Source organism: Marmota monax, unplaced genomic scaffold, assembly GCF_021218885.2.
Source record: "Marmota monax isolate L192 unplaced genomic scaffold, Marmota_monax_Labrador192_F-V1.1 WCK01_AAM20220418_F8-fsc00174, whole genome shotgun sequence".
Taxonomy (NCBI): Eukaryota; Metazoa; Chordata; class Mammalia; order Rodentia; family Sciuridae; genus Marmota; species Marmota monax.
Window position 1 is genome coordinate 2220397 of NW_026694860.1, and position 12085 is coordinate 2232481.

At 39.0% G+C, this 12085-nt stretch overlaps 1 protein-coding gene across 1 annotated transcript; it reads left to right on the plus strand.

Annotated features, from left to right (window-relative positions):
* The first annotated feature begins 2347 nt into the window (after positions 1 to 2347).
* Positions 2348 to 5078, plus strand: Calhm6 (calcium homeostasis modulator family member 6). The gene is made up of 2 exons (XM_046426451.2): positions 2348 to 3084; positions 3833 to 5078. The coding sequence occupies exons 1-2, from the start codon at positions 2560 to 2562 to the stop codon at positions 4253 to 4255; spliced, it is 948 nt and encodes a 315-aa protein (XP_046282407.1). The 5' UTR covers positions 2348 to 2559; the 3' UTR covers positions 4256 to 5078.
* Positions 5079 to 12085: the final 7007 nt, after the last annotated feature.

The window sequence follows — 12085 nt, forward strand, 5'->3', positions numbered from 1 at the left end:
AATGAATTAATTTAGTTGAGGGACAGGACTAACAGAAGTTTTTGTAGCTAAACATACATGAAACCGAAGCCTTGACTAAAAAATAGCAGAAGTGTGTCACCTTAATTCAAATCTTAATAAATGAAGAAATGAAGACAGGTGGTAGGGGTGAAGTAGAGGGAGGGATGGTGCTGAATGACTTGAGCCTTGCGGGAGAATAAACTACAGTTCTCTGCACAAAAATTGTGGATTTGTTTCTATTGGAATATGGGAAGTGTGGAGGAGAGAGAAAACATCTTAGAGGAGTGAGATGGGTGAAGAAGTGTCTACCAGTAAGAGGAGAGTTACCCAAGGCACAAGGGAAGGAAGGAAGGGTTTTTGAAGATGGAGGATCACAGAGATAAGTCATAGCAAAAGTGATTCTCCTCAAACATGCAAACTTGCTGCAAGTTTACACGATGCCTGGTCTAATCTCAGAGAATAGGGCCCCAACTATCAGAATCTGGAGTCAGCGTCTAAATACACAGAAAAAATAGGTATTTATCACATCACTATGGAAGTTCTGATGTAGGTACTATGCTGGGCACTGGTCAGGGTGGTGAGAGGAAGTAATAAGATGACAAGTGGAAGTAAGAAAAGAATCCTATGTTTCTTGCCCCTTCTATAGCAAATCACTTCGTTCTATAGGATACTTATTTTTTCCTAATAGAATTAAGCAAACTTAATAGATGGATGCCAATAGCAACTAGTTCATAGAAAACTGTCCAAATGAACTTTGGATCTGAATACCCTCCTTGTAGTTAGGTACACAACTTAGAGACACACCAATTCTCTAAAGCAGTAGAGAGTCATCAAGTAATCCTCCATCTGAAACTGAGCATTCATTTGTATTTTTGTTATTGTGTAGTTTTTTTTCTACTCCCAAAGGTGCAGTTTAAGCATTAATCCCTCACATTGAGCATTTAATTAATGACAAACCCTTTATGTTACAGCACTTGAGATATGCTACTCAATTACTCATCTCAACAATCTTAAATGGACACTATTATCCTTCTATGACAGATGAGGATGTGTCACAACACACGACAACACGTTAGGGTCACTCCAAGTGAATTTTGGCAGAATAAATAAAGACAAGGACACATAAAGTAAATTTTCTTTGGGTTTAGTGACCGCTCCTCAGCCACAGCTCCCACAAGGGAGGCAAGGGAGGCAAGAAAGAGAAAGAACATGCCTTGAACCCAGGTTTTACTGGGAAGAAGCCATTCAAATGAGGCAAGGGGTCAGGTTTCAGGGGGTTGAGTCTAGCTTCTTGCTGTCAGCACATTGTCTGACATCTTGGAAGATCACGTCCATCTCATGTGCTGTGTGATGATCAAAGGCAGGACAAACGAAGGGGACACATTATGTGCACAGCCCAGACAGAGCAGCATTATCAGTCCAGTCTGCTTTGTGCGCTCAAAATGCTCACAGCTCACACACACAGCCCATGGGTGGCTCACCACAAGGATGCTGAGTCTTAGAGAAGCTAACTTGTTGAACACATAAAGTGACACACAGTCCCAATGCACCTAACTTCAGGCCCATGTTCTTTCAAGTGTAACTCACCTCACTTTGAAACCAAAGTAAGGATCAGTGTCACGGAAGTGGTTACAGTTTGTGTCAGAGCAATGCTGTCTTGAGAAAACTGAAGGCAGAGCAAACAACGTATTAGATGTAGCTGGAGTTTGATTTGTTGTTGTTGTTGTTGTTCTACTAATGATTTTTGAACAACCATTTATCCTCTCTGTGCTGATCAACTTGGTGGTCACAGAGTAACAATTTGACACTCCCCCAGAAACTGACAGTGTTATGGCATATCTGAAAAAAATCATACTTATTGCATTGATGAGTAAATGAATTCAATATATTCAGTCTAATGCCATGTGGGAGATTAGGAGAGAAGAGTTCATATGAAGGAAGCTAGTGGTTCTATTCAGGAAGGGGACAGAATAACATGGAAGTACTAGAACTTGACTTTGTTCTGGGTTGTGGTGTGATTTAGTTTATGAAAGAAAAAAACTTGTCTTCAAACGTTTCCTGAAAATGATCAGTACTTTTGGAATTGAAAGTTGGCTTAGAAACTAGGATGACTATAATATAGAGGAAATTCTGGGGGTTTTCTCCCCCTTTTTTGCTCAGTGACTGCTTTGATCAGAAAGGGCAATGAAAGTGCCCTTGTTTGCTGTCTGACTGAAGGAAACAAAGATAATGACCAATTGAACAGGGCTGTTCTTCTGACAGAGTTCCTGAGTTGGAGGAGAAAGCTAGCAGGTGCTTCTGCCTTTAGAAAGGGTTGGGTACTGGGGAGATCAAAGTCAACAGGGGTAGTATATAGCTTTGTCAGCCAGAGCTGGTTTTGTTGAAGTGAGAAAGTGAAACCTCAAAAGACCTGAGAAGCCCTCTTCCCTTTTTGAAAGCTGCTTCTCAGCAGAATTTGGAAAGCCCCAGACCCAGTTCACCCAATTCATCTGACAAACAGGGCAGCAAAGTGACAGAAACTTCTGGGCCTGTCCACGGCTCCCTAGGTTAGGAGAAGCCATGGAAAAGTTTAAGACAGTGCTGGACCTGCACCTCAAGTACAGTAGCGCGCTGGGTTATGGCCTGGTGACACTGTTGACCGCAAGCGGGGAGCGCATCTTCTCCACTGTGGTGTTCCAGTGCCCCTGCAGCGCCACCTGGAACCTGCCCTACGGCTTGGTCTTCCTGTTGGTGCCAGCGCTTGTGCTCTTCCTCCTGGGCTATATGTTGAGCTCTCGCACGTGGCGCCTACTGACCGGCTGCTGCGCGCCCGGCGCCCGTGTGAGGTGCAGCTCCGGGCTGCGGGGCGCGCAGGTGTTCGCGCAGATCAGCGTGGCTGCAGCGCTCGCACCCCTCACCTGGGTGGCCGTGGCGCTGCTTGGGGGCTCATTCTATGAATGCGCAGCCAGCGGGAGCAAGGTCTTGGAGCAGTACCTGTGCAGAAACCGCACAGGCTGCACCGACCAGTTACCGCTGGTTCCCTGCAGCAAGGACCAGAAGTCCGACCTCCAAGACCTCCTGAAGGAACTCAAGGCTCAGTCGCAGGTCAGGCGCTGGCGCTGGACGCGGGTTGGGAGGAGCAGGAGGGCGACCTCGTGAAGGAGAATTCAGTGACTTTTCTCCAGACAGGTGTCACCCAAAGAGAAGCTGGAATAGCGCCTGTTTCTAACGTACCCATAGGCAAGTATTCAATAAAACCAACGAAAAGGAGAAAAAGCACTCATATAGTACTTGGCGCTGTGGTGAAAGGTGGAGGGTGACAGTAGGCATGCCCCGGCTGCGCTGGGTCCTTTACCACCTAATTATTCTCACAACTTTGCAGGAGTATTATTATCTCCTCTGTAGAGCGAAAACTGAGAATCTATGTTAAGTTGTCTGGGCAGGAGAAAGCAGCAGAATTATCACAATTAAATGGGTCTGTACAATAAAATGGGTCTGCCTGACCTAAAGCCACCAGCCACGCTGCCTCTGGGCTTATAAAGCTCAGAGGTTCTGTAGAGTGTTCATTTGTAGGAAATCCACATTTTGAGTTCTAGGGGGAGTGACAGACCTATGGGCTCCTTCTGGGTCTCTGACATGACTTGGCCTGTGCCTGACTTTCCTAGTAAGCAATTGTACTGAGGAGTTGGGGAAGTTTCTGCCATTCCTTAATCTTAAGGGGTTAAGACTTAAAAGACTGTTGGCTTGTTCACTATGCTAGCTGGTGAGTAATTTAAATTTTATCTGAGGATTTGTAAGTTTGTTTTTGTTTCTGAAGAGTGACTAAAAATTGATATTTATTGTGTTTTTTAAGGTGCTGGGCTGGATCATCATAGCAGCTGTTATTATCGTCGTTGTGATATTTACATCTGTCTGCCGATGCCTGTCTCCAGTTAGTTTTCTGCAGCTGAAATTTTGGAAAATTTATTTGGAGAATGAGCAGGAGATCTTTAAAAGTCAAGCCAAGGAGCATGCCACTGAATTGGCAAAAGAAAATATTAAATGTTTCTTTGAGTGCTCACATCCAAAAGAATACAACACCCCAAGTATTAAAGACTGGCAGCAAATTTCAACACTGTATACTTTCAATCCAAAGGACCAGTACTACAGCATGTTGCACAAATATGTTAACAGAAAGAAGGAGAGTGACAGTATCAAATCTTCTGAAGGAGATGTAATGCTTCCTGTTCTTGGCTTTGTAGATTCTTCTGGTATAAATAGCTCTCCTGGGTTGTGACCTTATAAATTAATAGATAAAAAGTTCTTTTGAAATATTGAATTATTTGCTTCATAAAAAACCATTGATATTATTTATGGCTATTTTCTCCCCTTTTAAATTGTAGGATTTTAGATCTGAATTGAAATATTAATCTCTTTATTATATGAATTACTAAACAAACAACTGAGAAAAAATGATTCACCCAAAATGATGAACAGAGACTACATTAGAAGTCTTATATCCCTATTCTAGGGTTCTTTTCAAATAAAACACTTTGGTCTTTTAAAAGCAATAGTTATTGCTTTCAGTAGTGAGAAAAATGAAACAGTTCAGCTTCAGACCTTTCTGTTAAGTTATCTGATGTTAGTTGAAAATTCACTTCCTTGCCAATAGCAGCTTATTAGGAACCTAAAAATTGTGACATTCTAACCTGCTTGTACCATTGTGGAGAACAGTGACCTGGGTCATGGTTTTTGACTGTCTCAGAGCTGTGGCTGTGCTTTGCTCTGGGAACTTTCTGTGCAAAGGTGCAGGACAAGATTGCTCAGTTGCTATATGATGCCTTGCCTGAGGAAGTTCTGTGCAAAGGCATGGAATTATATCAGTCTTGACTTTGAGCTCAGACACCAGCTGACAGGGATAGAGAATTCTGAGCATAACAAGATAATTACAATTGCTTTTAAGCCCTGTGAACTTCAAGCCTGCCTGCTTTGCAGAAACTTTCCTACAGAAAACCTTTTGATGATAAAACTTATATAATAAACGTGCTGCGCTAGGTCTGGGTCACTGTTCCTCCATCAGAGGTCGGTGTCCCACCTGGTCCCAGCTTTCTCTTTGTAAATGTTTGTGTGTCTTTCTTAATCCCCTGTTGCCCCTCACAGGTTTCTAGAGTTCAGCTGTGCAGGTTGCAGCATACTGTAATGTAAGTCCAGCATGCTGGACTTCTAGTCAACCCTTCTGTGGTCTTTCAAATATAACAGCATTTTATGGCTCTAATATGGTTACTATATAAAAATTAACCATGAAAAGGAAAATTTTCAAAAACCATAAAGTTGGAAAAGTAATTTAGGATAACTGCAGGCAATAACTATTGCTTTTAGTTTGTAAGATCCGAGGAAACATTTTCAAGCTATTATGATAAGTTTAAAATATGTACAACAGTAGAGAGGGTAGTATTATGAACCCCCTACCCAGTCATACAGCAGCTTCAGCAGAGAAGGAAAGGCAAATAAAATCCATGCCATACAAATAATTACTGGAAAAAAATGCAAATTGTGATTTGATTTAGAGTAAGGAAGGAAGAGGTTGGAGAAAGTCGTGAGAAACTGAAATCTGTAGAGTAGGGAGCAAAGCAGTTCAGGCAGAAGAAAAAGGATGTGCAAAGACGCTAAGGTGTGACAGATCTTAGTTGGAAGCTTAAAGGCGAATGGAAAAATAAGGAAGGAACAAATAGGACAGAGCCTTGGAATCATATTAAGGTTTGGGTTTTCATTTTCTCTACATGTTAAGGAGATTTTTTTTTTTTTTGAGGAGAAAGGTATGGCAGGGAAAAGAGGAAGAGCTAGGGTGGAGGTGGAGAGACTAACAGGAGGTCACTGCAGTGGAAATAGGCAGGAGCAAACGTGAATTGGATGGGCAGTAATCAAAATGGTAAATAATGGATTTTGTACATGGTCATGACAGGATTTGTTGATGGAAAGGATGTAAGAATTTAGTGAGAGCGATGACATCTGTGATTTTTATTGTAAACTCTCTTACTTGATAATGCCAGCACTTTTCAGGGAAGCTTGTCTTCCATTAGCTTGTCATTCCTGCCCATTCCTCAAATTTATGACTGATTTCTACATTTTAGGAAATGGAATATGAAGACTTTAAACTGGTTGTATTTAGCTCTTCCTCTCTTGGCAGACCCCTGTACTGGGTTCTATTTTGCCATTTTTTTGCACAGGGCCCTTAAAAGGAACTAGTCAGAAGGGCTGAATATCCTGTGGTTGGGAGTCATGTTTAAAAAGAAAGTTGGCAGTGATGCTGCATGATCAGTTTTTTTCCACTTCCTAAAAAAAAGTATTTTGAAAAGTCACATCATGCCTATTTTCATTTTGCTTCTTTTATTTTATTTTCCATTTTTTCCTTTTATTTATTTTTTTTCTCTTATTGGGGATTAAATCCAGAGCCATTTTACTTTTGAGCGAGCGACATCCCCAGTCCTTGTATTTCTTTGAGACAGGGTCTTGCATAGTTGCTGAGTGTTTCACTAAATTGCTGAGGATGACTTTGAACTTGTGATCCTCCTGCCTCAACCTCCCAAGCACTTGGGATTACAGGTATGTGCCTCTGTGCCTAGTTCCAATTTTTTTTTTTTGTGTGTGTGTGTGTATTCTTTCCTTTCATAACTTTTTTTTCCCAGGTGTAGCCTGTATACTTACATATTCAGTAGTATCATATTGTGTTTATTTTGTTGGTGTACGCTTCTCTTTTCTTGCAGGTTTTAAAAATTATTGTGAAAATATATGTGAGATAAAAATATATTCATATAAAAATTATAATAGTGGAAACTGTGTAAGATAGAAAGTAAAAGTACCTCATTTGCAAATTGCAATATTCACTTCCCTGTGGTAGTTATTATTCTGTCTGCAAAAAAAAGAAAAGGAAAAAAAAAGACTGCACTAAAAATGTTGTTCTGTAACTTTTCACATAAAATATTATTCTATGTCAGTATATAACAATTTATGTTATTAAAAATTTCTGTATAGTATTCTACAGATTAGTAGGCTATAATCCTTTTTTTTTTGTCAACACACACGAATCATAAAATGTATAAAGATAAGCCCCAAATTGTCAAATGTGGTCACTCCTGGAGTCTTAAGATTTGTATGGAGACTTTTTTTTGAACCTCAGGCACTTTTGATCTTTGGATTGTTCTTTTCTTGTTGTTTTTTGGTTAACGAATAATAAATATCAACTGCATAATTGGAAAAGATTAAAAATAGTCCTTACCATAAGGGCTTGCAGTCAACAAAGCAGTTTTGCATCTATGACCTCATTTTGTTTTCATGAGTTTAATGGGATACCCATAAACAGATCACCCGCATTTAGGTGCGAGGAATCAAAAGTTAAGAGAGGTTGCATTACTAGTTCCAGATCATGTGGTCAACAAACGCAAAACCAAAACTAGGGAGCTGATCCTGTCTAAATCTTGTGGTGTAATATGGCTACATTATTGTGTTTATTACTAGATCGGATTTCTCCCTTCTTCGCACAAGTGCCTTTGTAAGCAGAAGAGATACAGATATTCTCAGCAAACCCTAATACTTTGCGTTTCATTTTGTGAAACTTGGCAACTGTTGATAGCTAAGACTGCTTTCAATAAAGATAGAGGGACCAAGATACAGTAGGATTATTTCATGGTGGGAACCTGGTCACTGCTGGTTGGCTTGCCACACCAATCCTCTGGGCCTGGCCTCAAATAGGCCACACCATGGGCTCAAGAAGTCTTTCTCTACTTGGTGTATATTTATTTGCTGGCCTACCAAAGAATTCTTCAGAATCATTCCCAGCTGTATGCTGACCTGAAGCCTTATTCTTGGGAGAGATTCAGACACAGCATCTGCTGTTAATATTTGCTGAAAAATAAACATATAAGAGATGATTTCACATTGTGCTGGGTACTGGCATGATATACAGTCTATAGGGAATAAGGTTAAGCATGGTCTCTTTGCTCCATCCAATGCTCTCTGAACTGATTTAAGATGAAATTCCCAAGGGAGACATCCTCAAACAGAATTAACCACATACCGAAATGTCTCTGACTGGAAAACGTCTTGGAACCCCTAACTTTGACAATACCCACATTTTATCTCCCAGGTGGCCTATGATAAATAACTCTCCCTAAGATTAAAGGTGGAGAAATACTCCCTGAGTCAGCCCTGGTAGCAGCAACCACTGCCTATTTTGTCACTACAAACTCCCACATTCTGCTTTTATTGCCCATTGTGTGCCAAACCCTTACCTGCCCTGAAAACTAAGCCTCTATTTGACCTAATTTTATCTCTTCCTTTTCATCACCTACCTATAGAATATCTCTTTTGAATTGCAGTGTGAAGACTATGAAATTGGTAATATTATATTTTTATTCAATGAAAGATCTGAATCAAAAAAGTATACATGCTGTCAAAATTCTTTGCCACACACTGTTAGAACACTAAGAAGTTTCCCAGTAAAAGAAAAAAAAGTCTCTAAGATCAGGCAAATTATGGCAATTTAAAAAATGGTGAGATATCAAAACTAGAATGGTATATGAAAATTATGTAAAAATTTAAAAACATATACAATGCCATCACTACCAAAGGGAAAGAAATAATACCTATTCAGTACCCCCCAAATCTCTGCCCCACATGTCTGTATAATTCTGGCTCTTTTCACCCAGAAGTGGGAGACAATAATTTCTTTACTTTTATTTACAGTTTTAGAACCTGTATGTTACCAAACTAACATGAGGATGAATTTATTGCTTATTAGGCAGACTACTAATGTTTAGTTTTGCATATCTTTGAACTTTATGAGAATGGAATCATCCTCTAAGAATTATTTTGTGATGTTCATCCATATTATGTCTAGAACAACTTTTTTGATTTGCCTCATACTATTTCATTATGTGAATATATCACAATTCCTTCATCCATTGAATTACTGATAGACATTAAGCTATTCCATTTCTGGCTCTTATGAGCAATGCCAAAGTGAACATTCATGGATCTGTATTCTATGTACATGTGGTTTTTTTTTCAGGGTTTGTTTCAAGGAATAGATGAGAGCATAAGGGTATGTACATATTTCAGTTTGTCAGGTTATGTCCAATGTTTGCCTTAATGGTTTATTAATTTATTTTATTTTATTTTTTTAAGAGAGAGAGAGAGAGAGAGAGAGAGAGAGAATGAATTTTAATATTTATTTTTTAGTTATCGGCGGGCACAACATCTTTGTTTGTATGTGGTGCTGAGAATCGAACCCGGGCCGCACGCATGCCAGGCGAGCGCGCTACCACTTGAGCCACATGCCCAGCCCCTTATTAATTTATATTACTATGAGAGTTTCCACTATTTTTTTCCACAGTTTTTTTTAACCTCTACAATATTTGGTATTCTCAATTGTTCATTTCTGTCACTCTGATGAATCTGTATATTAGATAATCAGAGGCAGATGGCCACCAACTGTTTGATTCATTGTACCATATTCTTAAGTCACACAGTTTGATACCAAAATAACAATTTGAATAAACTTGAATCTGAGACATGGTACAAATATGGGACAACCTATTCCGATGGCAAAGCAGGTACCTGAATACTTAAGGGAGTCATTAAACCCTCATTATTTCATGGAGACGAGATTATCATATGTCTAGGCATCTTTAAAGATATTTAAAAGCACTTGGAGGGAAGGGCATAAAAATCAAAACCAGATGTTTTTCCTCTTAAAAATAAAAACAATCCTAACCCTTTTCTGAGCTTCCAGCTCTGCTCAAGATTTCTTGATGAGACAACTGCTTCTACTCAATTCATATGCAATCAAAAGGACTAACTTTAATGAGTTCATTTTTTAAAGAAAACTTTTAAATCTGTTTGCCACTGTTCATACCAACAGAATTCCACAACGTTTCCAGGATCATAAGCACATTTATCCCAGCTAGAAGCTGCCTAATTCTCCTTGCAGATTATGATGAAGCATATTCTTTAAAATAATAGTTTTATTTTCTTAAAATTTCAGACTTTATTCTGGATCCTGTATATTGCCACTCCAATTTGAGGTCTAACAATTTACTCTTATTATAAATAATGCTTGGTACACATTATTATTGGCAGCAAAAGTCAATAAAAAGATATAACTTCTGGTTAAAACTGTTGGTGTGAAAGTACATTTAGCCACAATAAAAATAAAAGGTTCTTTTTCAGTGGCATAAGGCAACCGGAGAAAAGGAGAGGAGGAAAGAGCAGCATAGTTTTGGGATGCTGGTGAGCAGAAGGTGAATGATGATTAGGCTAATAGACCTGAGAAATCTGAAACCCAAACAAGAAGGGGGAAAAGGTAAGAAGCAACAAGATTTGTACCATGGAATCTGCAAAAGGCCCAGCTCAGGAATCAGCAGCAACAGTAACCTATGGAAATGAGGCTAGTGATATAGTTAAAAGGGTGGATGGAGAACTTGTTTAGGAATTGCCTCTCAGTTCTTTGTTCCCATTCAACTCAGGTGAGAACTGCACCTCCACACCTTAGCACAAGATGGGAATTTTAATCTCTAGATATAAATTTTAAAAAAAAGATTTCTAAATGAAGGGCCCTACATTAAAAAAAATGGAAGCTAAGTTAAAAACATATACTGAATTTTTACCTCCTAGCCTTCTTCCCGAATCTGGCTTCTAGAACGCTCGCCTTGGTCCTCTGTTCTCCAGGAAGTAGTCCAGAGAGCCATTTCTAGTAAATATGACTGCCCAGAAGAGACTTCAATAAACTGGCACAATTTGAGATTCACACTTAACATTCTCCAACTTTTCCTTAATCTATAAACCAAAATTCATATTTTATTCAGTGTAAGTGGATAGCCCAGGAGCTACAGAAGTTTGAGAAAAATATGAAAGACAGAGGCCAAAGAAAATAGAAAAAAAAAAAAAGAGTTACGGGAAACAGAAGCGCTACACTTTTTAAAAAGATATTTTTTTAAATCTACTTTTTTATGACTTTTGAGACATAAGAGTAGACATTATATATAAGAAATAAGAATAGAATGCTATTAAAAATATTTGGAGGATTAAAAAGTCTTGTAAATTAACAAGACGCTAGCAGAAGTTAAAAATACAATAGAAGGCTTGGAAGATAAACTTGGGGAAAACTTGTAGGAGGTAGTGTTAAGAAACAGAGTTGAGGGCTGGGGTTGTGGCTCCGTGGTAGAGCGCTCACCTCGCATGTGCGTAGACCCTGGGTTCGATCCTCAGCACCACATAATAATAAATAAGTGAAATAAAGGTATTGTGTCCAACTACAACTAAAAAGTAATTATTAAAAAAAGAAACAGAGTTGAAAAAGCAAAAATAATAAAGGCAATTAGAGAACTACTCGAGGAGTTTTAATATCCTATCAATAAGATTCCAGAAGAAGCAGAGAAATGGAGAGAATTGGATAAGAAACTTTTAAAGAATTAATTCCACATGTTAAGGAAGGTATGATTTCTAGACTGGAGTTCCAGTAGGTGATCAGCAAAGTGGAAGCATACAGACCCATACTGTATCATGGTGCAATTTCAGAACACTGAGACCACAGAGAAAATCCTACAGCTTACCACATAGAAGAACAGACCAAGGACAAAGAATCAAGTGGTACCAAACTCCTGAAAAATAACTAGAAGCTGGATAATCATATCTGCACAACCTTTATCTCCTCTTCACTCTTTACTAGGAGGTTTCCGGTTCATGCACTCTTCCAGAAAAAATGAATAGGCCAAGAAATAAAAGTAATAGGATCAAGGAACCAAGGGACTCCATGCAAGATAGAGGAGAAAGAAAACCCTAAGATAATGGTGAAATGAAAACATCCTACAGAAATGATGGCAAAACCAGCCCCTCCATAATAAGTTAGCCCCAGATGACAAGAGTTAGAGAAGAAAAAATTTAAAATGTTAACAAGATTATGAGTCCCTATGGTTTTACTGGAAAACCACTGAGACCTCTTTCATATAGTGTCTGATGGTTTTAAAACTCGTTCCCAAAGTCTTTGAAATTCTTTCCTTCAAGAGATAAAGATTAATGCCTCCCTTGAGTGTGTGCCAGACACTAACTTAAAATGAGGAGAGAGAAGTAA